Below are 24,256 nucleotides of genomic sequence, written 5' to 3'. Positions count from 1 at the left end.
AATGATTTGATAATGAAAATGGGCCTCTTCGAAGTAATTTAATACATGTTATATGAAATTTTTTTCAATGGGACAGTTATGCTTGGAAATTCTACAATGGGACAAAATGACCCGATATTTTTTCGCTAAGTTTTCTAACAAACTATATGTATTTATTTGTTCACAATAAAATATACATTAATTTAGAACGTTTGGTGCATAAAACTCAAAAATGATAAAAATCGACATGGGACAGATATGCTTGGGACGGCAGTATACAGCGCACCACTTCCGAAATTAGGTTTAACGTATGGATTGTGAGATAAATCCAATTTCGATAGCGGCTATAATTCGGTTTTCTACTGAATTTATAATAGACTACGCCATGTTTTTAAAACAACCACAAATTTTCAGTTAAATTAACCACGCATTCGGACAAATTCACCACTGATTCAGTTCATGCAACAACATTCCACCAGGACCACAGTTGATTTTTACTGCACGCATGGTAAAATCAAACGGGTTTGTTGTCTGCTGAAAATCGTCGGTGCGTATTCTTAAATTAACCCTCGGAATGGTAGTTTCGACCGCAACATTTTTTTTGCGTATATGGAATATAATACACGATTAGATTGATTTACCTATTTACGGGTACTTGCTTCACTTATATACAGCTGGGTGCTGCTTTTGTTGTCAAGCGAGTGTTGGGATGTTTTGAAATCAATCCCATAAGCAAAATTATTTTGCAGTTACAGTTAGTTATTGTCAAACATTTCCCGCTCATCACATTTCTGTTTTCACGATACACGAGGGAGCCAAAATGCGCGAGACTCCACATGACTTTACTATGATTTGCTTACATTCCCGCTTTAAACAGATGTTAAATCTCATGGAATCCCATAACAAATAGTTTCTAAATGATTTCTTACCAATCCGTCGGTCGAAATGTAATAGAAAAACATTTGTCACAAAAAACTCAAAACTAAATCTTAAAGCCCCAAACGCAATATAACGGCGACGGAAACGGCTATTTTGACAGAAAATATATGGGTTAACTGTCAAATTTTCCGTTTCCGTCGCCGTTCCGTTGTATTGCGTTTGGGGCTTAAGTATTTTCACATTTTGTTTCCAAATTATAACAATATATCCCGTCAGCTCCCCCGGTGGTTTTCCCACCTTTGGCAATACCCAACAAACATTCACTAGTTTAACCATTGACGAATACAATACATTCGTCAATGGTTTAACTAACATCAGTGTGATGATTCAATTCAGCACTGTGTTGAATAATGTCTGTATTATTTCTTATCGCAACTTCTGTTCAGGCTTTGTTCACACAATTTTGGAGAAGTTATACAGCTACAACATCTTATTTTGGAAAACAACTTTATTACCTGATTTGTTAAATCTTTAATAAGCATTTTACTTAGCCTTAATTCAGCTACATGTAAATATTTCGAAAATAATAACGTATTAAGTATATCATCAAGATCTTTATTGAACGTATGTTGATGAAATTTTCCATATTGTCGCGCTTATCTTTTTCTAGAGAGCTGCGGCGGTCTTACACTCGCAGGCTCGACTGCGAAGGTAAACGTCAAGATAGCCGCCGTGTTAAAAGATAGGCTGAATTTTCCCGCTCAAAACAAAACCACGCGTGCTTTTCGCGAAATGACAGCAGTGTTCGATGTACATGGAGAGTGTTTAACATGGCACAGTACATACGGTGGGTGAGATTTTCAGTGCCTCTGTTGTGTTTAGTGACCGTTGCGGTTACCTGAGAAGCAACCAGTAGGAAGCCGCAGTATTCTATTTTATCTCGAGATGCATAATATAATCATTTTAAAATTTTCCTAAATCGGGTCTTGAACTGCTGACATTTGATCATCCGCCGGTAACGTTGTCATCCGCGCCATCCTTGATTTGTAAGTTATGGCCTTCTCGACGCAAACATAAATAATCGTATGGCTGAATATGAATCATGATTGGACTCTTATTCAACAAGTCAATCTGTCAAACTACAGTTTGTTAATAACTGTAGAAGATTTTTATTTCAACCATTGTTCAGCCAGGTCATAACCATCGAACACTGGGGAAAAATATATGAAAATAATGTCAAAACGATAAGTTTATGAAAATTTAATGGATTTATTTTCGACCTTGCTCGGAATCTCTGAATAATCGGCTGCGATATGATTGTGCCATCAATACCACACATGCAGCAATTAAATAACTACACATATCGAAATTTATTTACATTTAGAAAAACAACTAGTACATATAAAATCTGTAACAAATATGCAATATGGTCGATTTTATATGAATTTGTTTGTGTTCGTTTCCGCACAACTTTAAAACAACTGCATAATTTTTTTTTATTGCTCCAGCAATTTTGTTGGTTATAGTCTCCAACACCTTTATAGATCAGGAATTAATTATGTATCACGAAATAATTATGAATTGCCCCACGAATATAAAAAGCACAGAGAAACAGACGTCTCACTCAACACATGTTCCATCGTTCACTTTTTTAACGGTTTATTTAATTCTTTGTAGGTGGTCAATCGGCCACCGATGGCGCTTCCATCGATTTTGCTTGTGTTTGACGTTTGCGCACTACCGCCATCTGGTTGCCGCTTGGCCACACACCGTGGTTTTAGCATTGGGCGAAAATGTTTTTGTGACGATGATTTTGATTGCATTTTGTTCTAAGTGAGACGTCTGTTACTCTGTGATTTTACCATGCCCGTTTCCGATCCATAGTAGTATTAACAATGTATATATTTTGAGCTTTTTAGTGGAATGTTTTCACTTGTCATAAGACGAGTTTGTACAATCCCATTGAATTCCACCACTTAATTGTTCACCGTTTTATTGGCGTTTTCACCGTTGTTACTAGCTTGGCTGTCTAAGCTCTACTCCCCATCCACTCGCTTCCTGCCTTAAAGCCCAACGCCAAGATCTCTTTTCCCATTCCGTTTTCGATCTGCCGATCTCTCGCCCACTCAGCAATCCAATTTTGCTGCTCAACCTACACTCAAATTATTCTGATGATATAATGTATGTGCGAGACCCACATAGAACTCGATAATCGAGCTGATTTTTACTTCTATGTGCGCATTATGAAATACATTTTTAACCCTATTGAAAACATAGTCAATCAAAATAAATTGTATGTGCAGTTTCACATAAAATGAAACTATGATCATACGCAAAAGATATTTTAGTTACTAGATAAAGATTGTCGCTTCGGTTCCCTTTGTTCTGCTGTCTGAAACATGTGTGGTACATACCTGTCAAATCGTATGGATTTTCCTTCTTTGACATTTAGCTCCCCTATCCTCGCCAGCAAAAGATGTTCCGGACAGCGACGACAGCGACAATCTTTATCTAGTAACTAAAATATCTTTTTCATACGCACATATAATTTATAACACTCTATTGATTAAAAAAAAACTGGCGGCAAACTCAAACAAAACAGAAGCCGAGACAGAAACGTATAGGGAACTGGAAATATAAGTGATTGGTAAAAAAAATCATCTGCCTAACTTTTTCCTGCAATATTCGGATCGTTAATAAAAGTAAAGGTGAGTTTAAGTAAATTATAATGATGTGCATTGTCAAAACAAAGTGATTTTTCGGTTTCAGGCTTGGTTTCAGGAGGCTACCACACCTGTTTGATTTCCACATCTTGTGTGAGGACCATGTCCGATACGACCGAAGTCGAGGGAGTTAAAAAGTGTGAGTTTTAGAAATTCATTTCCCGCGGGGTGGATCTGGATCAGTTGCTGGACATAAAGCAGAATCTCTTGATGCACAGCGGCCCCGACCACCGACTAAATTGTGGTATCCGTATATAGGATGGCCGTAGTCAATAATCTATGAAATGCCAGGTAGAACGCCCCACCGAATGAGAAACCATCCATCGTCAAGACTCAATTGCGGAACATGGTCATCGTCCCGGAGATGGTTGGATCAATTGTGGGAATCTACACCACCGAGCCACCGACAGTTCCCGATTCGTTCAATTGAAGCAAAGCGGACTGTGTTTGAGGTGTTTAATTATCTTTTGTTTTTTTATAACGTGGAGAAACCAAGGCATATCATTTTTCATGTACATTGTACTTATATTTTCTTTACGGTTCCGTAATAATTTACCATGAATAAAGATGTCAATATTCTATATGTATTTCTTTCTTTCACACAAAAAATATCAATATTATTAAATATGTGCGAAGCTAATGAACATATCCACTATTGAACCATTATAAATTATATGTGTATACCTAATGATAAAATTATCAGTTTCGCACATGAAATTCACAATTATTGAATCGATAATTATAAAAGATATTTTAGTTACTAGATAAAGATTGTCGCTTCGGTTCCCTTTGTTCTGCTGTCCGAAACATGTGTGGTACATACCTGTCAAATCGTATGGATTTTCCTTCTTTGACATTTAGCTCCCCTATTCTCGCCAGCAAAAGATGTTCCGGACAGCGACGACAGCGACAATCTTTATCTAGTAACTAAAATATCTTTTATAATTATCTATGCAGCTTGCACATATTTTATAAATGCAAAACCAACTGGTCATAAATTATGTGCAGGGCACATATTACCAATATGCATATTATCCTCAGTGTAGCTAGCTGGTGCGCCTGGCGCTTTCATCGACTGCCCACGCGCATTTTTTTAAATTGACCGTTTCGCAATAGTTAACTTAACATTTTTTTCCCTGAATTCCCGAAATCATGATTTTTAATACACGCAATGTTACCCGCCGGTAACAAAACATATAAACTTGAAAATATTTTTTTTCATGTAAATGTACTTCTTTAGTAGATTATCAAATTTCTACTACCAAAAGTTAATTAAATTTTAATTAAAAAGTTCTACAATTTTGTTGGAAGTATAATTTCCTATACTTCGCCATGCTAAATTTCAGTGATGTCACTCATGGTTGTGTGTATGCACGGCAGCTTCGACTTCGCGAATAGTCACCACCCGGATAAAAAATATCATTAAAATATCATAAATTTTATTGTTACAACACCATTTAAAACATAAGTTTTACCATTGAATATAATGGAATTTTGACAATAAAATCACATGAGAAATAATGGTTTTCCACGATAAAATGAATGGTAAATGGGACTTTTACAATTAAAAAGGGGGGTTGTTATGTATCTTTACAATAAAAAAATCGAAAATTTTCCATACAAAATTCGGAGCAAAACAATTGATTTTACGGTTCTTCAATGGGATGATTTCGAGCGACAAAACAATAGAAAACATTGTGTTTTAAATGTTTTCAATTACTGTTTCTATTGTTTTACAATAGAAATACAACAGGATTTAGAATACATTATACTCCAATATTACAATAAAAATACAATACAATTAATTGTTTTACAATTTTTTTTATTTTCCTCCGGTTGTTAGCATATCTTAAGACGAATCCAGCGCACTACTTCCAAAGTTAAGTTGGTTGCCTGTATCTGGAGAAAAATTCAACATCGGTTTAAAAAGCGTACTAACTTTGTTCCGAATAGACAATACATATAGATATAAACCTGTGGAAAATGTAAATTATAAAAGAGAACGTCGAGAAGAAAAGAAAAAAATACCTGCATCAGTTCTTATTATATCCCGTTGGTGAGATTGGCCAATGGTAGCCACTGAACGATCTTCAATCAGTGACCAGCAAGCAGCAGTATTTTATTTATCATAAGCTTCATGTCATAAGGTATTATGATGATAAAATTTTCATTTATTTTTTGTTCGGGATGAACCACTGCGTTCATTATGTACATTGAACTTTTGTAGTATTGCTTTTTGCATTGAAACTTTTCGTTTCGTCACTGAAACCATTGATACTTGTCTTCAGCGACTGCTTCCGCGATAGAGCATTTGCACATTTTATTCACTCATACATCTATATTGCTGTCAAAATGTGTATTTGACAATTAAATTTTCAGCTAAAAGCTCTATTTTTTGACACCGGTGCACTCACACAACCAATCAACATCAGTTGTCAAAAAATCAGGAGTACCAACTTGACCACTATCTCCTTGTCGCCGAGTCCGGCGCTGAGTGCTCGGCGCGGAAACCCAAAGGTGGGAATAAAATTTTGGGGCTTATGCGCAATATAAGATTACGATTACCGGTGGTGAGTATAAACCGTTTGTCAGCGCAGTATCATTACTTGACACTTTACCGGTCGCTACTAAACGCGCTGCTAAAACAGTAGCGCAGCTGACAGGTGACCAAATTGACCAAATAACAGCGCTACTATTTGATAAACTATCAAACGTCGAACGTCACCGATACGGAATGCAGTCACCAAAATGATAACCGAAAATACCGAAAATAGTGACCGATGCGAAAAAGAGTGACTAAACTAAAATGACAGTACAGTGAGGGTGATCAAAATACTCGCGCCCAGTAATGATGCTCTAACGCTTCAACACTTTAGATACTCACCGCGGTACAGAAGCCATAGTGATTTACCGCTTTCCCAGCAGCAGAAACTGCAATGAAAAAGACCTGCACCATACAGTTTCATTATTTTCATCTCTTCACTAAGGAAACGTCCACAAATTACGTAACGCTTAGAGGGGGGAGGGGGGGTTGAGTAAAGTGTGACGATCCATACAAAATTTTCAGAAGCTTCATACAAAAAGTGTGACATAGGGGGGAGGGGGGGTTGAAAAAGTTCAATTTTTCCGTTACGTAATTAATGGATCTTCCCTAATTATAAACAAACTGTACACGCTCAAATGAATCCAGCCATTCTCCGAGTAAAATGATAAGCAAAAGTTTTTGTTCCCTTTCATTTTTTTGAAATCAAATTTTTATTGCAAAACATTTCTAGACCTGCAACAAGACCTGCAATATGAAAATATATACTTGAGAATCGGAATAACTTTTTTATTTATTTAACAAACAAAGCTATTGTAATTTTATTGTTTTCAATTGTTATTTCATCAATATAATAAATCCATGAAATATTCCAAAATTATATTAATTCAATAACATTAGACGGATTTCCAGATCATCCAAACCGAATACTTTTAAAATATGTTTAGTTCTTGAATGCTAATACTAAACATAAGCGAACAATAAAAATATAATAGAATATATCGGAAACATTTAAATATATTGTTATTTTAATGTACGTACAATAAAGATATTTTACAACCGAGAACATTTTACAATAAGCATACAATAGTTTGTATTGTTTGCCACACAATCTATTGTATTTCAATGGGTTATGTCATACAAGTTACTGTAAATTTTTATCCGGGCACCACCATAGACATAAACAACGATCCTCCTCACTCTGGTTTCAATTCCATATGGAAAATAAAATCCATATGTATAAAATCTTGACTGCCACGAGATTGCCACTTGTGTTGCGTTTCAAAACGTTCTTCAAGGGGGAAGATGCAAGGGTGTTCCTGAGAAAATCATCGGCCTCATCGAAGCACAGTACGAGGCCTTTTCGTGTAGAGTGCTGCACAATTGGGTCCTGTCCGACCCTATCCGGGTCGTAGCTGGTGTGAGGCAAGGATGTATTGTATCACCGTTACTGTTCCTCATCGTAATCGACGAGATTCTGGTAGATGCGATTGACCGTGAACCAAAACGCGGGCTGTTATGGCAGCCTATAACCATGGAGCACCTAAACGACTTCGAATTGGCTGATGACGTTGCACTCCTCGCGCAACGGCGCTCTGATAAGCAGAGTAAGCTCAACGACCTTGCCGAGCGTTCCTCTTCGGCAGGTTTAGTCATCAACGTCAACAAAACCAAATCGTAAACACGGTGACTCCCTCCAGTTTCACAGTAGCCGGGCAACCAGTGGAGAATGTTGAAAGCTTCCAATATCTTGGTAGCCAAATAGCGTCAGACGGCGGTAGCCAGATTGACATAGGCGCACGTATCAAGAAAGCAAGGGCTGCCTTTGCGAGTTTGAGAAATATCTGGAAAAACAGGCAGATAAGTGAACGCACCAAAAACGAATTTTCAACTCTAACGTGAAATCTGTGCTTTTATACGCTAGCGAAACATGGTGTGTATCAGTGGAGAACACTCAACGGCTGCAGGTGTTGGTGTTCATTAACAGATACCTGCGGTATATCATTCGGGCCTGGTGGCCTCACAACTGGATCTCAAACAACGAGCTCCATCATCGTTGTCACCAGAGGCCGATAGCAACAGAATTTCAAGATCGGAAGTGGGGCTGGGTCGGCCACACCCTACGTAGGGACGGAAACGAAATCTGTAAACAAGCATTAGACTGGAACCCAGCGGGACATCGCAGCAGAGGCAGACCCAGAGGCTCATGGCGGCGAAGCCTCAATAAAGAAATAAAAGAAGTCAACCGAAATCTAACCTAGCAACAGGTTAAAGCGATAGCCGAGCAACGCTCAGGATGGAGATCTTTCAAGTCGGCCCTTTGCACCACCGGAGGTGTACAGGATCCATAAGTAAGTAAGTAAGTTAAGGTGGAATGAAGGTTGGCAACACACCACTACATAAATCCGTATTTTTTGAATGAATGTTTGTGATACTGCCCGCGGTGTTGCACTAACACAACCACAATTTTCCGAAGGACGGAAAGAGACAGACGACACATCGCCGGTGGTGAATCATTCAGAAAGCTATTTTCTTTACCCAACTTTCTTTTGAGTCTTAAATCCCTTACACACGATTGAGGACGAACTTGTTTGTCTGTTCTCTGTGACTTTGCGTATAATGATCCATATTAGTTCTTGTTTTTGGAAAAAACATGAAATATGATGAAACTCGGAAAACCCGGAACATCTTTGATGGCCAAGGATCAATCTCAGATTTTGCAGGGGGACAGAATGTTCGCTACTTATGGAACTGGTTTTATCAAAATCGAATTTTCTACGCAAAGTTATTTGAATTTCGACATAATTTTACCTATCTCAACCTTTGGGAAGATCACTTAATTACGTAATGCAAAAAATGGATATATTCCTCTCCCCTATGTCACACTTTTTGTATGAAGCATCTGAAAATTTTGTATAAGTTGTCACACTTCACTGAACCCCCCTCCCCCTTCTAAGCGTTACGTAATTTGTGGATGTTCCCTTTTTGACTAACCCCTGTATATTGATGGATTGCAGAAAACTCAGTACTTTTCATTCATCACAACTAGGTATATAGAGTTTTCAAACTTGTTTGAGAAACAATTTAAACACGTCCCAGAAGTAATTTGTGCTTAGTCATATAATTTATTCTCTCTTGCATATATGTGTTTGGTAGAGTATTAGAACAGTTGATTTATTAAAGAGATTATTGTTATTCATCAGGATTTCAATTTACCAGTTGAGTTAAATTGTTGCAATGGTCATACTTCTGATGTTTATCTTATCAACTTACTTTTACCGGCCGAAGCGTTTCTGGCATGTTCAAAATATATGGTTTACCCTACTTATGAATCACAAACTCGTCTGCATTCCGCGTATACGCGCATGTTCTTCATTTATTGAGACTGGAGTTATTCCGTCGTAACTTAAACACCCGCAATACATGAACTACGACCCTAAAAAGTGTCTCTTTACAACTTAAGAGCAATTTCAATCAAATTTTATTCAAAATGGTTGCCAAAACTACACTTCTATATATGTCTAGTGTCTCAAGTCTGATCTAATATCATTTACCGGCGTATCCCCACAACATGAAATGCATTTATGATCGCAGTACATCTATTCGATTACTTACTATGTATATATCTATTGTTCTACTAAGTCCCGTCGATGAAATCATTGCTTATAAATTGCTTATATAGGATATCTGTTCCGTTGTAATGACACGCCCCTATATCAATCGGGCACGATTGTGCATCTGTGCGCAACTAGATATTTCCGTTTATTTTTGTTTCCATGCATACTCATGTCTGAGAAAAAGAAACATTTCGCGATTCAATCCAGTTTTTGATTGATATAGGAACATGATCTTAAACACACAAACAGTAACCCTATCAGTTTATTCCCTAACGATGATGATATTATTTCTCCTGTGACTCAAATACTATACCACAGTCTTATTTTGACTAGGTCCGTGCGATAATATAGGTATAGAATATTTAACTATTTAACCGAGATCTTCCCTTCATGTACAATACTGTCGGTGTCAGCTGAATCTAGCCGTAGTCAAACTTCGATGACACTGAAGGTATCGATGCTGCCTGTGATGGCTACTCTTAGCCATGGAAAACTGCTGGAACTGATACTTTGCAAGTTAGGAATGGCGCGAATCGTAGTTCTTCACTTTGTCGGGAACGGCAGCTCTTTCAACAGGCACCAGCTGGTACAGCTCCTCTAGTGTTTTCACGTACACTAGCTTCCGCCAAAACTTAGAACTAAAATGAAGAAATAATACACGATTAATTTGGAGAACATTCGAATAGCTTTAAATCTTAATCAAATAAAGATAAAAAAGCCAAAAAATCAACCGTACATGATTTTTTACTGTGTACAAGGTTCTGTAGCGAAAAAAATATCGCTGGAATAACCGACGATCAATATATGTACTTGTAACTTGTATAATAATAGAATTAGGTATGTAACTGATTTGGACCGTGACACTGTAATTTAGTTCGATATTAACAAAAGATATTTTAGTTACTAGATAAAGATTGTCGCTTCGGTTCCCTTTGTTCTGCTGTCCGAAACATGTGTGGTACATACCTGTCAAATCGTATGGATTTTCCTTCTTTGACATTTAGCTCCCCTATTCTCGCCAGCAAAAGATGTTCCGGACAGCGACGACAGCGACAATCTTTATCTAGTAACTAAAATATCTTTTATATTAACAGTAGGTACATGCTAGTATCAAACCATTTACCCTAGCGACGTTTGAATTGATTGAAACTTCAGTAGTTCTTGTAGCTTAAAAATTTCAGAAAACAAGTGTTTGGGATAAATAACACTAAATAAACAACAGCTAATAATTAAAACCATTTAAAGGTTTTTTTAAAGTCAGAAACACGAACATTAATATCCACTGGTATAATATTTGTAGAACTCACCTGATGAACGGTCTAGCCATCCATACTACAGATTTCAGCCAGAAGGTGGGGTGCACCATGTATAGATTTTTCAAACTCTTCCTTAAGCGTCTATCCAACAACTGATAACACCTACAATAATTAAAACCGTGAATGCAAACAAATAGAATATTTCAGTCATTCGGGATATCATGATTTAAATGAACGTACTTTTTTAACCAAGGAAACGGTGGGACATTGCCTCTGCTAGATCCGCCATGCAAGTAAACCAACACGTAGTCTTCGGTTACCAACTGCTCCAGTGTTTTTACTACATACAAGAATAAATTGTTCATCACATAATGGTAATCCGCCCGAGAACGATCAGGTAGGTGACAAGCGCTGAACACCACTATAGCATTGTGCCCTCCAGACTGCAGATATCCCCCGTGGGATAACACCCGTTTAAACGGTTCAATAACCTTCATATCTATCTCACGTGTTTTCCCATCAGGTAGGGTAATCTTCTGCCAACTTCTGATATCACGTGCCTCTGCGCGAGCTGAATACTGCGGAAGCGGCGCACTGCTGCCCCCTGGAGTCTTCGGAGTTCCTGGCACGTCCAGAAAGTCTTCGTCGATATCCACGTTGAAGCCATTGTCGTCCAAAATCGACGACGAAGGACTTAAAGAGACAAGATTTTGCTGTAAATCATCTACACTGTGATTGGAGATCGTTTCCTCGAACGAACTCATGTCATCCACCAGCAAATCGGTAGACAGGGGTCCTTTTCGTCGTTTATGTAATCTCGGTGATATTGATTTGTGTTGAAACACTTGCTGCAGTTGAGAGTTGGATTGTGATTGCACTAGTGCAACCGATTGGAAGGTTGGTGTAACCGAGGCCTGAAACTGCGACAAATCCTGTTCTGATCCACTGCTTAGGAAGTCCTAATGGTGAAAAAAAAAGAGAATAAAAGTATATTCAAAAATTCAGATGGATTGACTTTGCAATAAGGTGGACCAGACTCATTTGAAAAAAATCTAAATCTAATACTTCCTAGAAGTTTTTTGCTCTGTAATTTATATGGGAAAAATGGGAAAAATCAACTGAAAGTAACTTCTTCTTCATTGGCATAACATCCCACACTGGAAAATTGCCACCTCGCACCTGATTGTTCATTAAGCACTTCCACAGTTATTAACTGCGAGGGTTTCTAAGCCAAGTTACCATTTTTGCATTCGTATATCATGAAGCTAATATGATGATACTTTTATGCATTAGGAAGTCGAGACAATTTCTAACCCGCAAAATTTCCTAGACCGGATTGGAAATCGAGCCCAGCCACTCTCAGCATGGTCTTGCTTTGTAGCCGTGGATCTTACCGCACGGCTAAGGATGGCCAACTGAAACTATAGGAAGAGTAATTTCATCCACTAGTTTACATCTCGCATTTACATCATCAATTTGAAATACAGATTTAATAGTTGCGTTAGGATATGGCAGGCATGCAAATTCGTTTATTAATCTAGAACATCTAGAACTGAGTTAAGAGTCGCCTCTCAGCCATAGGTTCCGAAAAAAGATATTTTAGTTACCAGATAAAGATTGTCGCTTCGGTTCCCTTTGCTCTGCTGTCCGAAACATTTTGGGTACCTACCTGTCAAATCGTATGTATTTTTCCATTTTGACATTTAGATCCCCTATCCTCGCCAGCAAAAGATGTTCCGGACAGCGACGACAGCGACAATGTTTATCTGGTAACTAAAATATATTTTGTTCCGAACCTGTGGCTCGTGACCCCAAGGGGTCGTGAGCTGATCATTGGAGGGTCGCGAAAAAAAATCTATACCAACTTTTGAATTTGAATTTAAGTTATGGATAAGCAGAGAATATCTAATTATGTGAAGTCATTCGATAGTAATGAAGTAACATTCCAGATTTATTCTTCATTCACGACTGCAAAATAACTTTCAATTCTTTCTTCGGATGAAACATACGAGGTTTGAGTTCTATACAAAGCTCAACCAGAATCGAGAGAAAAAAACTAACATTGATGCAAGATCAACTGTATCTTTTATATTTAACTTTACGGCTACGCAGTCTTTATTAGTAGAAACTGGTTTATTCGTTGCACAATGTTTCGAAATAACCCACGTTGGGCAACGAAAAACCTGTTTCTTCTAATAAAGACTTCGTAGCCTTAAATTTTTTTGTATGTCTTTATTAGCGAGACTTTCAGCCCAAAAATAATGAATCAAATCCTTTTTTTTTTTTTTTCTTTTTTTTTTAACTAATTTTATTTGCTAATTATCTAATACATGCATTCATCTCTTAGACTAGGTGTTCCGTGTTTTCTTAACACTATCATCCTTATTTGCTATGTTACGCTTTTAGTTATTATTAATACATTTCAATTGCCTCTGGCAGTTAGAATTTTTTCCTCTGGTTGAATTGAACCATGTAGGAATTACAATGTTTTCTACTTAAACTAATCTTAACCTATTTTATACTAAGGGTACAAGGAGTTAATCGTTGCAATAGAAGATTGCAACGATTTTTGTCTAAAATTGGAAATTATTTTGTTGGACATTTGTTGCAATGTCTCAATATTAGAAATTCTATGAAGTTCATTGGTACTATACCACGGAGGCAACTTCAGAATCATTTTCAAAATTTTATTTTGAATCCTCTGGAGTGCCTTCTTTCTGGTATTGCAGCAACTAGCCCATATTGGCACAGCATACAACATGGCAGGTCTAAAAATTTGTTTGTAAATCAAAAGTTTGTTCTTAAGACAAAGTTTTGATTTTCTGTTTATAAGTGGATATAGGCACTTAATATATTGGTTACATTTGGCTTGAAGGCCTTCAATGTGATTTTTAAAAGTTAATTTTTGATCTAGCAGAAGTTCATAGTGACAATATGTCTGCTAGAAGGTTTCAAATAAGAAGCTCTCGGCTTATGTGGGAAAATTATAAGGTGAGTTTTGGAAGCATTCGGGGAAATTTTCCATTTTTGCAAGTAAGTGGAGAAAATATCCAAACTTTTTTGCAATCTACTACAAATGACACGAAGGCTTCGCCCTTTGGCTGAAAGGCCCGTGTCATCTGCAAACAAAGATTTTTGACACCCTGGTGGTAAATCAGGTAAGTCAGAAGTAAAAATGTTATACAATATGGGCCCCAGTATGCTGCCTTGGGGGACACCAGCCCTTACAGGTAATCTATCAGATTTAGTATTCTGATAGTTTACCTGCAGTGAGCGATCTGATAAATAATTTTGGATCAGTTTAATGATGTACAGAGGAAAATTAAAATTCATCAGTTTTACAATCAAACCTTCATGCCAAACACTGTCAAATGCTTTCTCTATATCAAGAAGAGCAACTCCAGTCGAATATCCTTCAGATTTGTTGAGCCGAATTAAGTTCGTAACTCTTAATAACTTATGAGTGGTTGAAGGCCCATGGCGAAAACCAAATTGCTCAACAGCAAAATAGAATTGTCGTTAATATGAACCATCATTCTATTTAAAATAATCTTTTCAAACAGTTTGCTTATTGAAGAAAGCAAACTGATTGGGCGATAACTAGAAGCCTCAGCTGGATTTTTGTCCGGCTTCAAAATTGGAACAACTTTGGCGTTTTTCCATTTATCTGGAAAGTATGCCAATTGAAAACATTTGTTAAATAAATTAACCAAAAAGGATAAAGAGCTCTCAGGAAGTTTTTTGATAAGTATGTAGAAAATTAAATACCATCATCACCCAGGGCTTTCATATTTTTAAATTTTCTAGTAATAGATCTCACTTCATCCAAATTAGTTCCCAACGAAGGGTCAAAAACATTCTCTTGATTGAGAATGTCTTCGAAGCTCCGTGTAACCTGATCCTCAATTGGACTAGTGAGACCTAGACTAAAATTATGGGCACTCTCGAACTGCTGAGCAAGTTTTTGAGCCTTTTCGCCATTTGTTAATAAAATTTTATTTCCTCTTTAAGCACTGGAATTGGCTTTTGAAGTTTTTTGAGAATTTTGTTAATTTCAAAAGGGTTTTGAACTGGGATCCAACTTCGAGACATTATTCTCAAAGTTGGCATTTCTCAGAATAGCGAAACTTTTTTAATTTCATTTGCAAATCTCGCCAAATAACTTTCAACGCGGGATCGCGAGTTCTTTGGTATTGCCTTCTTCTCACATGTTTAAGACGGATCAGTAGCTGAAGATCGTCGTCAATAATAATGGAGTTGAATTTAACTTCACATTTCGGAATTGCAATGCCTCTGGCTTCGACAATTAAATTTGTCAAAGATACGAGAGCATTATCAATATCACTTTTGGTATCGAGAGGAATATCAACATCAAAATTCCTATCGATATACGTTTCTCTATAAATCCCAATCAGCTCTATGATAATTAAAAGTAGAGCTGATTGGATTATAAATGGCTTCTTGTGAGATTTCAAATGTCACAGGAAGGTGATCAGAGTCAAAGTCAGCATGAGTTACCAATTGGCCACACAGCTGACTTGAATCCGTTAAAACTAAATCAATTGTGGAAGGATTTCAACTGGAAGAAAACAAGTTGGTCCATTGGGATATTGAATAGTATAATATCCCGCAGAACAATCTTCAAATAAAATTTTACCATTGGAATTGCTTTGAGCATTATTCCATGAACGGTGTTTGGCATTGAAGTCACCAATTACGAAGAATTTTGATTTGTTGCGAGTCAGAATTTGAAGATCAGCTTTCAACAAATTCTTTTGCTGCCCATTGCATTGAAAAGGCAAGTAGGCTGCAATGAAGGAAAATTGTCCAAAATTTGTTTCAACAGAAACTCCCAAGGTTTCAAAAACTTTGGTTTCAAACGAAGAAAATAATTTATGTTTGATACGTCTATTAATGACAATGGCGACCCCACCACAGGCGCTGTCAAGACGATCATTTCTGTAGATAAAATAGTTTTGATCTCTCTTAATGGAGAGTCCTGGTTTTAAATACGTTTCAGTTATAATGGCAATATGCACATTATGAACTGAAAGGAAGTTGAATAATTCATCTTCCTTAACCTTTAGAGAGCGGGCATTCCAATTTAGAACTTTCACACAATTATTTGGATCCATTGATAACAATGATCCGATAACAATTTTTTGTGTGTACTTTATACCAACCTGAACAGCTTCAGGAACGGTATTTGCTTTGAACATTGCATCAATCATGTGATGCAATTGTTCAGTTAAAAAATCAAAATCGGAAGCAGTTATGCTACCTGAATCGGCAACATGACCATTATTTTCCGTTGGGACATGGGTATAAACCTCATTTTGAGAAGAGAAATTTTGTCTACCAGCAGCGATGTTTGCATACGTAGGTACATTCGAAAAATTGGAATTTACTGAAGTGCTTGCTACCCGTTGACGAGCGGCAAAATTTGTTTGTGAATTGTGGTGGGTATGAATTGCTCGACCGGTAACCGGTTTCGAAATTTGAGCGTTTGAAAAATTTCTACCCGCGAATCTGGGATCCGATTGGAATTTCCCGTCATCAATTTTGCACGGGAATTCAAAACTTTTTTGCGTGAAGGGCATTCCCAGAAATTGGATTTATGATTGCCCCCACAGTTTGCGCACTTAAATTTATTGGAATCTTCTCTCACTGGACATGCGTCCTTGGCGTGAGAGGTTCCACCACAAATCATGCATTTAGCATCCATGTGACAATGTTTGGTTCCATGACCCCACTTTTGGCACTTACGGCACTGGGTAGGGTTTTGGAAATTTCCGCCAGGCTTGTGGAAATGTTCCCATGTAACACGGACATGAGACATAATACAGGCCTTTTCCAAACTTTTCATATTATTTAGTTCACTTTTGTTAAAATGAACTAAATAAAATTCTTGAGAAATGCCCTCTGGGAAGTACCAGAATGGGATTTCTTTTCATCTTAATTACTTGGACTGGTGAAAATCCAAGTAATTGAGAAATTTCAATTTTAATCTCATCCAGTGATTTGTCATCACTGGGGAGACCTTTCAAGACGACTTTGAACAATCGCTCAGTTTTGTCGTCGTATGTGAAGAATTTATGGCGCTTCTCAGTTAAATACTGAAGAAGACGTTTGCGATCGTCAAAGGATCCCGGCAAAACGCGGCAGTCACCCTTCCTAGCAATCTGAAATGAAACCTTGATCCCCTGAAGGTTACCCAAAATCTCATTCCGGAAGCCAGAAAACTCGGCAACAGATACCACAATTGGCGGAATCCTTTGCTTTTTCGCATGAATCGAATCACCTGGGCTAGAGGTAGATTCGATTTGCTCAATTTCATCATTAATCAAATCGAACTGATTGCTCAGTTCGATTGGAGAAGAATTATTTCCGATATTAGAGAAGGAATATCTGAATTCTCCAGCTTCCTTCTATTTTTTCCGCGCTTGGGCAGGACGGTCTTGAAACCTTGTTTCTTTGAAGGAAGTGGAGAATTCAGAGACTCCCCCTTCCTCTTGTTTTTATTAATGCTCATGGCTGAGCGTGGAGACGTGACCTTCTAAGAGGTTTTTTCCCAGAACGGTGTCCCTGCAGGATTACCACCGCTTGTCGGAATTTTACTTCCGCAAACGGGTCCAACGTAAAACGAAGGCACGGGTCCTTGCAAAGATCGTAACGGGATCAGTGGGTACAAATGGCGCTAAGAAGCACCGTTGAAATTAAAATAGCTTCGGGTAGTATTAAAAACTTCCTTCCGCAAAGAGAGAAAGAACCGCACAGCACGAAAGCACGATGCGGTCTGTGAATCAAATCCTTATTTGTTTAATAATCAAACCAGAAGATAAAAGATTCCAATACGCTATCATTGCCTGGGCAAATATTTTTTAATTATTGTTATTATATAAGGCCGACACAAATATTTAAAAACAATTATGTCCCCCTCCCCTCGGTTTTTTTTCCCAAAACAAATATTTTGAGGGGGCAACAAAAAAAATGGATAATTTTGAGGATTTTCAAAACTTTCTTTAACAAATCCGTGGAGTTTTTTTTAGATAAATAATTATTTTTTTATTAAAAATTAGATTAATTATTTTCGAAAATGTAAACCTACGAATGCTTCCACCTAAGAAAAAGAATAAATATTTAGGTACTAAGACTTTGGCGAACACAATGGAGGGGTTATTACATTGTCAACTCAATTTGGTTGCTGTGTTCATAGATTGATTTGTTAGGATTAAAATCCTTTTTGGCCACCTAGAATTGACCTTTCCCGCCGATATAAGGTAGGTTTCTCACATCTTGTGGTGTTTTCTAAATTAAACAATACCTACGTTTTTATTTAGATGACGAACCAATTAAAGCTTATCATCCGGGAAAATAGTCAATTTTCCGTAGCAGTGCATGCTCCGTTCGATATTGGCCTGGGGATAATATTCTGCTTCAATTACGTAGGTGCGTTAATTCTCATCAAATAAATTTCCTAATAATATTATGCAATCCTGTTTCAGATCCGAGCAGCAGATTCTCTATCAATATTTGGAATCGCTGATGATATTTGTGCTCTTATCAACGAAACTAGAAGAGCATGGAAAAAAGATTTCTCCTATTTAGATTGTAAAATGACTCTAAGTTAAAAATAGTTTATTGTTATCGAAATTGAATTTCATTGAAATGACACAAAAATTCAATAAAAAATATGATTAAAATAATGTTGCGAAACTATTTATTTCAAAAATGTAAACGATAAATTCAACAAGAAAACTCTTTTTAAAACAACAATATTATTATTGATTCGAAGGCTGTATAAGAGCTTTCTCACAATTGGAAGCTTTCGAAGTTGCTGTAAAACAACAATAACGTATTGTTGAAATAATAATAATTCTTATTACCGCCAAAACAATGTGAAATTCTTGTTGAATTTACATTAAATATCGTTGTATTCACAAGAGTTTTTTCTGCGTGAATCTGTACCAAAATTATACTTGTACTTGTCTAATTCCTTCCAGAATTTACTCCACATGAACATTCTTGCCAATAAATTATGTTGCTGCAGAGATTTTATGTTACCGTGCCACATTGCAAAATTCGATAAACCGTGAAGGGATAGATGTACTTGCTTTTGGAATTTGTTGATGTCATGTCCATCAAACTATTTCATTTATTACGCGACGCTGAGAATACACTATTTGAACACTTACATAAGCTCATTCAGCAAAATGTAGTCATGTAACTACTGTTCTGATGCTCGCTTTTCATTACATATAGCATCCAAATGAGTGTTATAATGAATATTATGCAACCCATTTGACATTTGAGTTGCATAATGTTCATTAAAGCACCCATTTCGTTAGTATGGAAAAGTAGTCCGTTTTATCACTAAAAGACGAACTGTAAATCAAATATTATGATCAGGAATTGCAAAAAAAATAGTTAAAGGCTTAAAAAAATATGGGTTCTCTGGGAAAGTTAACCTTAAATAAGCCAAAGAATCGACTGAGCCAATAAAACGAGATACAATTTTTGATGCTCAATGATTGAGTTTTATGAATGATATTACCAACCCCGCGACAAATGAGCGGAAGAGTAGATTTTTTATGAGCGGTACAGTATTTCCCACGACACAAATTTGAGTAAAAACTCAACAATGGGATAAATCGAATTGATGTTGGTTTCACAGATTTTTCGAACAAAGTTAGATATCTTCGAGTGTTTTTTAGGAAAAACCCATCAAAATAAATAGAGCGCTCTGTGATAAAAAGTCTAAATCTCCAAAAAAGCTAACATGGGACAATTATGCGTAAAAGAGTAGTACACAGAATTGTTAGAAAATCTGTCTAATATGTTCGAAATGTATAACGTAGTAACGTCTCTTTTATTCTTATACGAACATGTTCCACAAGTGAAGTTGACTACCCAAAATATTGTAAACTTAAACTTACTACTTTCTATTCAAACGATCCGTCTTCATCCTCACTCCAGATAAGGACAAATACTTTAGGTATCGCTAATCTGTTTTGCTTGTTTTTGCGTTTTTCAGGACAATTAGACTCCTTGGTTATGATAATAAAAGTATCAGCTCTGTAATAATTAATGTGTTACAGCTAGCAGGACCTTTGTTGTGTGTTTTTGGTTATGTTATTTTATCAATTTTATAAATTACTTTATTATATTACCTACGCTTTTGTTAAATAAACAACTCTTCTTGTTATAATTTTGTTATGCACTTTAATAGTAGTTTGTGCAACTAGTTGCAAAAAGATGATTTTTTCAGCACGAGTTGGATAAATACTACGAGTGCTGAAAAAATCGAGTTTTGCAACGAGTTGCACACGCTAATTTTTGCAATGACGAAAAATGGGCTTTAATATGATAAATCTATACCAAAATTGTGCAATCGAATTTACTCCACATGATCATCCATGCCAATAAATTATGTTGCGGCAGAGAACAATAAGATTCCATCTTATCGTGCAAAATTGAATAGCTTGAAAAGCTATGAAGCGATGAATGCAATTGCCTTTGGAAAATTGTGATGTTATGTCCAACAAACCATTTCATTTATTACGAGACGCTTAGAGTACACTATTTAAACACTCACCCAAACTAATTCAGCTAAATGTAGTCAAGTAACTACTGTACCGATGTAGGTTTTTCATTATAGCACCCAAATGAGTGCTATAATGAATATTATGCAACCCATTTGAGTTGCATAATGGTCATTAAAGCACCCATTCTGTTGGTATGGAAAAGTAGGCCGTTTTATCACTCAAATGACAACTGTAAACCAGGTATTATGATCAGGAATTGCAAAAAATGAATTTAACGATTGGGCTAAATCTCACCGATACTATTTATATCTTGATATGTAAGGATCTACTCACCGGACTTGCATCTTGAAGTAAGGAAGTCTTTTTCACAGTATTTGCGTTATCTATATTGTTTATCACATCGAGGGTAGACGTAGTCGACCTCGTCGCAGTGGTCGTCTTCGATGTTGTACCGGTCCGAGTAGCTGTTTCGGTTCTGTTTGGATACGGACTCGCCAAACGCAGCGGCGGTTGTTCACTGACCGGAACTACATCGGGAAACTGGTAATAATTTCGAAGCCCATTTTGGTTCTTATTGGCGTTTATCAACTCGGATGAATCGGATTCGCTGCCCGTTGGTGACATCAACATCAACGGGTGACTACTGACCGGAGTTAGGCCACTGTTGGTAGTGCGGTTCCCTGTTTTTGAACATAGCATATCCACATTTATCGGGTCATCATTGCGATTGTCAAGGTATTTGGTCAGTATTTCTTGCTGCTCATATGTCGTGCTACTACCGCAGCAGTTATCATTTGCGCTCAATGCAGTAGGAGCGATGGTGATGTCACTACCGCGATGGCTCTGCTTGTAGCCCTCATTGCAGTCGTCAGCTTCTGGTGAGTAACCAGGAGGCGAATCCTGAGACGTTGTTGTTTCCGATATGTCCATTTTGTTGTCCGATACAGGACTTTCCTCTAGACTTTGACTGAAATTACGTGTAATATGCATGACAATTTTATATCTATTTACGCATTTCTCACACCACATGCATCCCATTCATTCAGGCCTAGCTCTCCATTCAAGGACATCAGATGAAAAAACTAATTGGTTCCGAATTATGTTTGAATTGCTATAATTTTACTTAAAAATGGCGTTATCATTTTTAACCAACAATGAGTCAAACAATGAAACTAGTTTAATTATGTATTTTTCATTCAAATACATGATTATAAGCTCACCTCATCTATAAATAGAGCACTGCAGATATTGATGACTGTCCTTTGTACAATATAATCACTGTTTATTTTCAATCTTTCTAGGATTGAAATTTGTTATCTCAAGTGTTGAACTGTATGCTACCTATTTCTCGGAAGCGTATTTTTCAACGTCCTTGTGAATAATCCATCATATCACTTCTTTGATGTTTATATTTTTCACAAAGTAAACGATTTATAAACAAAATCTATCAACTCGTACGCGTCCATTCAATGAGTGTTCTGTGCCTGTAGAATACATATTAGTAAAGATTTGTCATCACCGTTTTCGTTATCCTTTTCATTGACATTTTACCATCGTATCCAACACATGCATATATATATAGCTTGTATACGAATAAGCGTACATTCCTTATTACTATGCATACATATGAATGCTGGAATGTTTATGCTTTCTGACCGTCACACAACATTATGTTGTACGCAGCCAGAATAGATATTAAGAAAAATAACTCTACATAGCACAGTCCATGTTACCAGGTAGTCTGTTCTTTCAAATTATGCATCGGAATTTGGAATATCTGTTTATTCGAGTGCTTCAGTTTTTCAGGGTCCATCAAACCAAAAACAAAGCTTAGGATATGTAATATTCACCATAGCATTTAAATATCATGTGTTGTATTTATGCTGTGTACAATGGTGGATTATAGTCATAGTCACAGCGAAAATCATTAAAAATTAAACGTAATTAAAAAAAGGAAACTAATGGGAGGTAATCTTAACATTACGAGATTTATCCACAACAGTTCCATTCTCCATCTAACGGTAACAAAGTCATCTCATCTCGAAATAGAAGACAGAAGCACCAATTTCCTTGGATCTTTTTGCAAACGAAATACCTAATAATGAAAAGCATAACTGAATTGGTTTCAAGCTGATCGCATATCCGCAATCGCATTGGTGCATGTTCGTTAGTTGCTGGCGCACACTTTTGTTGTCCTTATTAAGAGACTTGCAGGCGCAAACTTATAGAATTGTGTGTGCGGGACAATATTAATATCAGTTCTCTCGTCTCAGCTAATCTCGTCTCTAACCCACAGCACGAACAATTGACGTGGAGCTGATGCTTGCGCAAACTGATCTTTGGGCGAAGCAATGTTGCGGCTGATTTCCATGGATAAATTCGCGATTAAAGGAAAATTGTAACATTTTTGTTGATTCCCTTACCTATCTAACACACTGATTATCGACAAAATACTAATATTTTCATACCATTTTTATGCTCGTTTACTCGCTCACTCATGAGTCCTAGGCACCCCGGGGGTACATAAGGCAAACTGCTAAGGTAAAGTTTAAATGTTTTCATGTTTCATTTCGTGTCCATTGTTTCATGCTGCGGTCGTGTCAGGTCTGTTAAGGTTCGTCGTGTCAGGTCTGTTCAAATCCCACAAAATCCTAGCAGGCCGCCATAGCAAATTTCACAGGGAATTGTCCGATGATTAATTGAACTTTTATTTAATTTTCGTACGTTTCATTTAGTCATTAGCGGGTCTCCAGCTAGCCTTGCATGCAAAGGCGTAGGATTGCTAATCCGGAGATGGCGATTTCGATTCTTGCTCCGCGGAGCTACGGTCCAGGATGTTTTCGGGTGTGAAACAAATATACATAATACATATTTATATTCATTTCATGCATTGGCGGACACAGAAAGCTTTTAATTAATAACAGCGGGAATGCTAAAAGAACAGTTGTAAAGCAGAACATGTTCCAGTTGGAATGTAGAGCCATATAAGAAAAAGAAGAAGAACGTTTCATTAGATACATAAGTGTTAGATCGTTAATAACCCTACAAATGTTGTAAACAACATATCATATAACCGGGTCGGTTTTTCATCAGAGTAGCCTAACCTGCATGAACGCATGCAAACCAAAACAATTAGTAAGGTACAGTGGGGTAATGGGTGAATGGGGTAAGTGAAAAGAGCGCAAATATTTCAGTGATAAAGCATAGAATTAATCCACTTCACAATCATACTTGGCCATTCAAATTAATGCACTGAATGAGTAAAACATGAAATAATGAACCATTTCAACAAACGAGAGTAAATGTATTTTAACCTGCCAAGTTTATCTTTTGGACAAGTGGTTTTGCGTGTCAATAAATTAGAAGAGGGAGCGTCCACAAATTACGCAACGCTTAGAGGGGGGAAGTGGGGGGGTGATCGAAGTGTGACGATCCAGATGTTTCATACAAATAGTGTGACAAAGGGGGGAGGGGGGGTTGAAAATGCCTAATTTTTGCATTACGTGATTAATGGATCTTCCCATATTTTTTAAGTTGGGTTTCAAATAGTGCATTGATAAGTTGGTTTTCTCTATAGTTTTGAATTCCAGCAACAAAAATATTGATATGACCTACAACAATGTTGAAAAAAAATTTAATGACTTTGCTTGATTTTTACCACGGGTGAACTGCCGTCCCAAGCATATCTGTCCCATGTCGATTTTTATCATTTTTG

General features: G+C 37.0%; 1 protein-coding gene across 1 annotated transcript; it reads right to left on the bottom strand.

Annotated features, from left to right (window-relative positions):
• Nucleotides 1–9,225: 9,225 nt before the first annotated feature.
• LOC134210969 (serine-rich adhesin for platelets) lies at nt 9,226–22,047 on the bottom strand. Its single transcript, XM_062687433.1, has 5 exons — nt 21,762–22,047; nt 20,875–21,508; nt 11,237–11,955; nt 11,048–11,158; nt 9,226–10,378 (listed from the first exon to the last, which is right to left on the bottom strand). Exons 1-5 carry the CDS (start codon nt 21,764–21,766, stop codon nt 10,258–10,260), a joined length of 1,590 nt encoding a protein of 529 aa, XP_062543417.1. The 5' UTR covers nt 21,767–22,047; the 3' UTR covers nt 9,226–10,257.
• Between the last annotated feature and the right edge of the window lie 2,209 nt (nt 22,048–24,256).

The sequence above is a fragment of the Armigeres subalbatus genome, chromosome 2, assembly GCF_024139115.2.
Source record: "Armigeres subalbatus isolate Guangzhou_Male chromosome 2, GZ_Asu_2, whole genome shotgun sequence".
Taxonomy (NCBI): domain Eukaryota; kingdom Metazoa; phylum Arthropoda; class Insecta; order Diptera; family Culicidae; genus Armigeres; species Armigeres subalbatus.
Note: the sequence above shows the minus strand (reverse complement) of the source record. Positions and strands in the feature narration are given on the sequence as shown.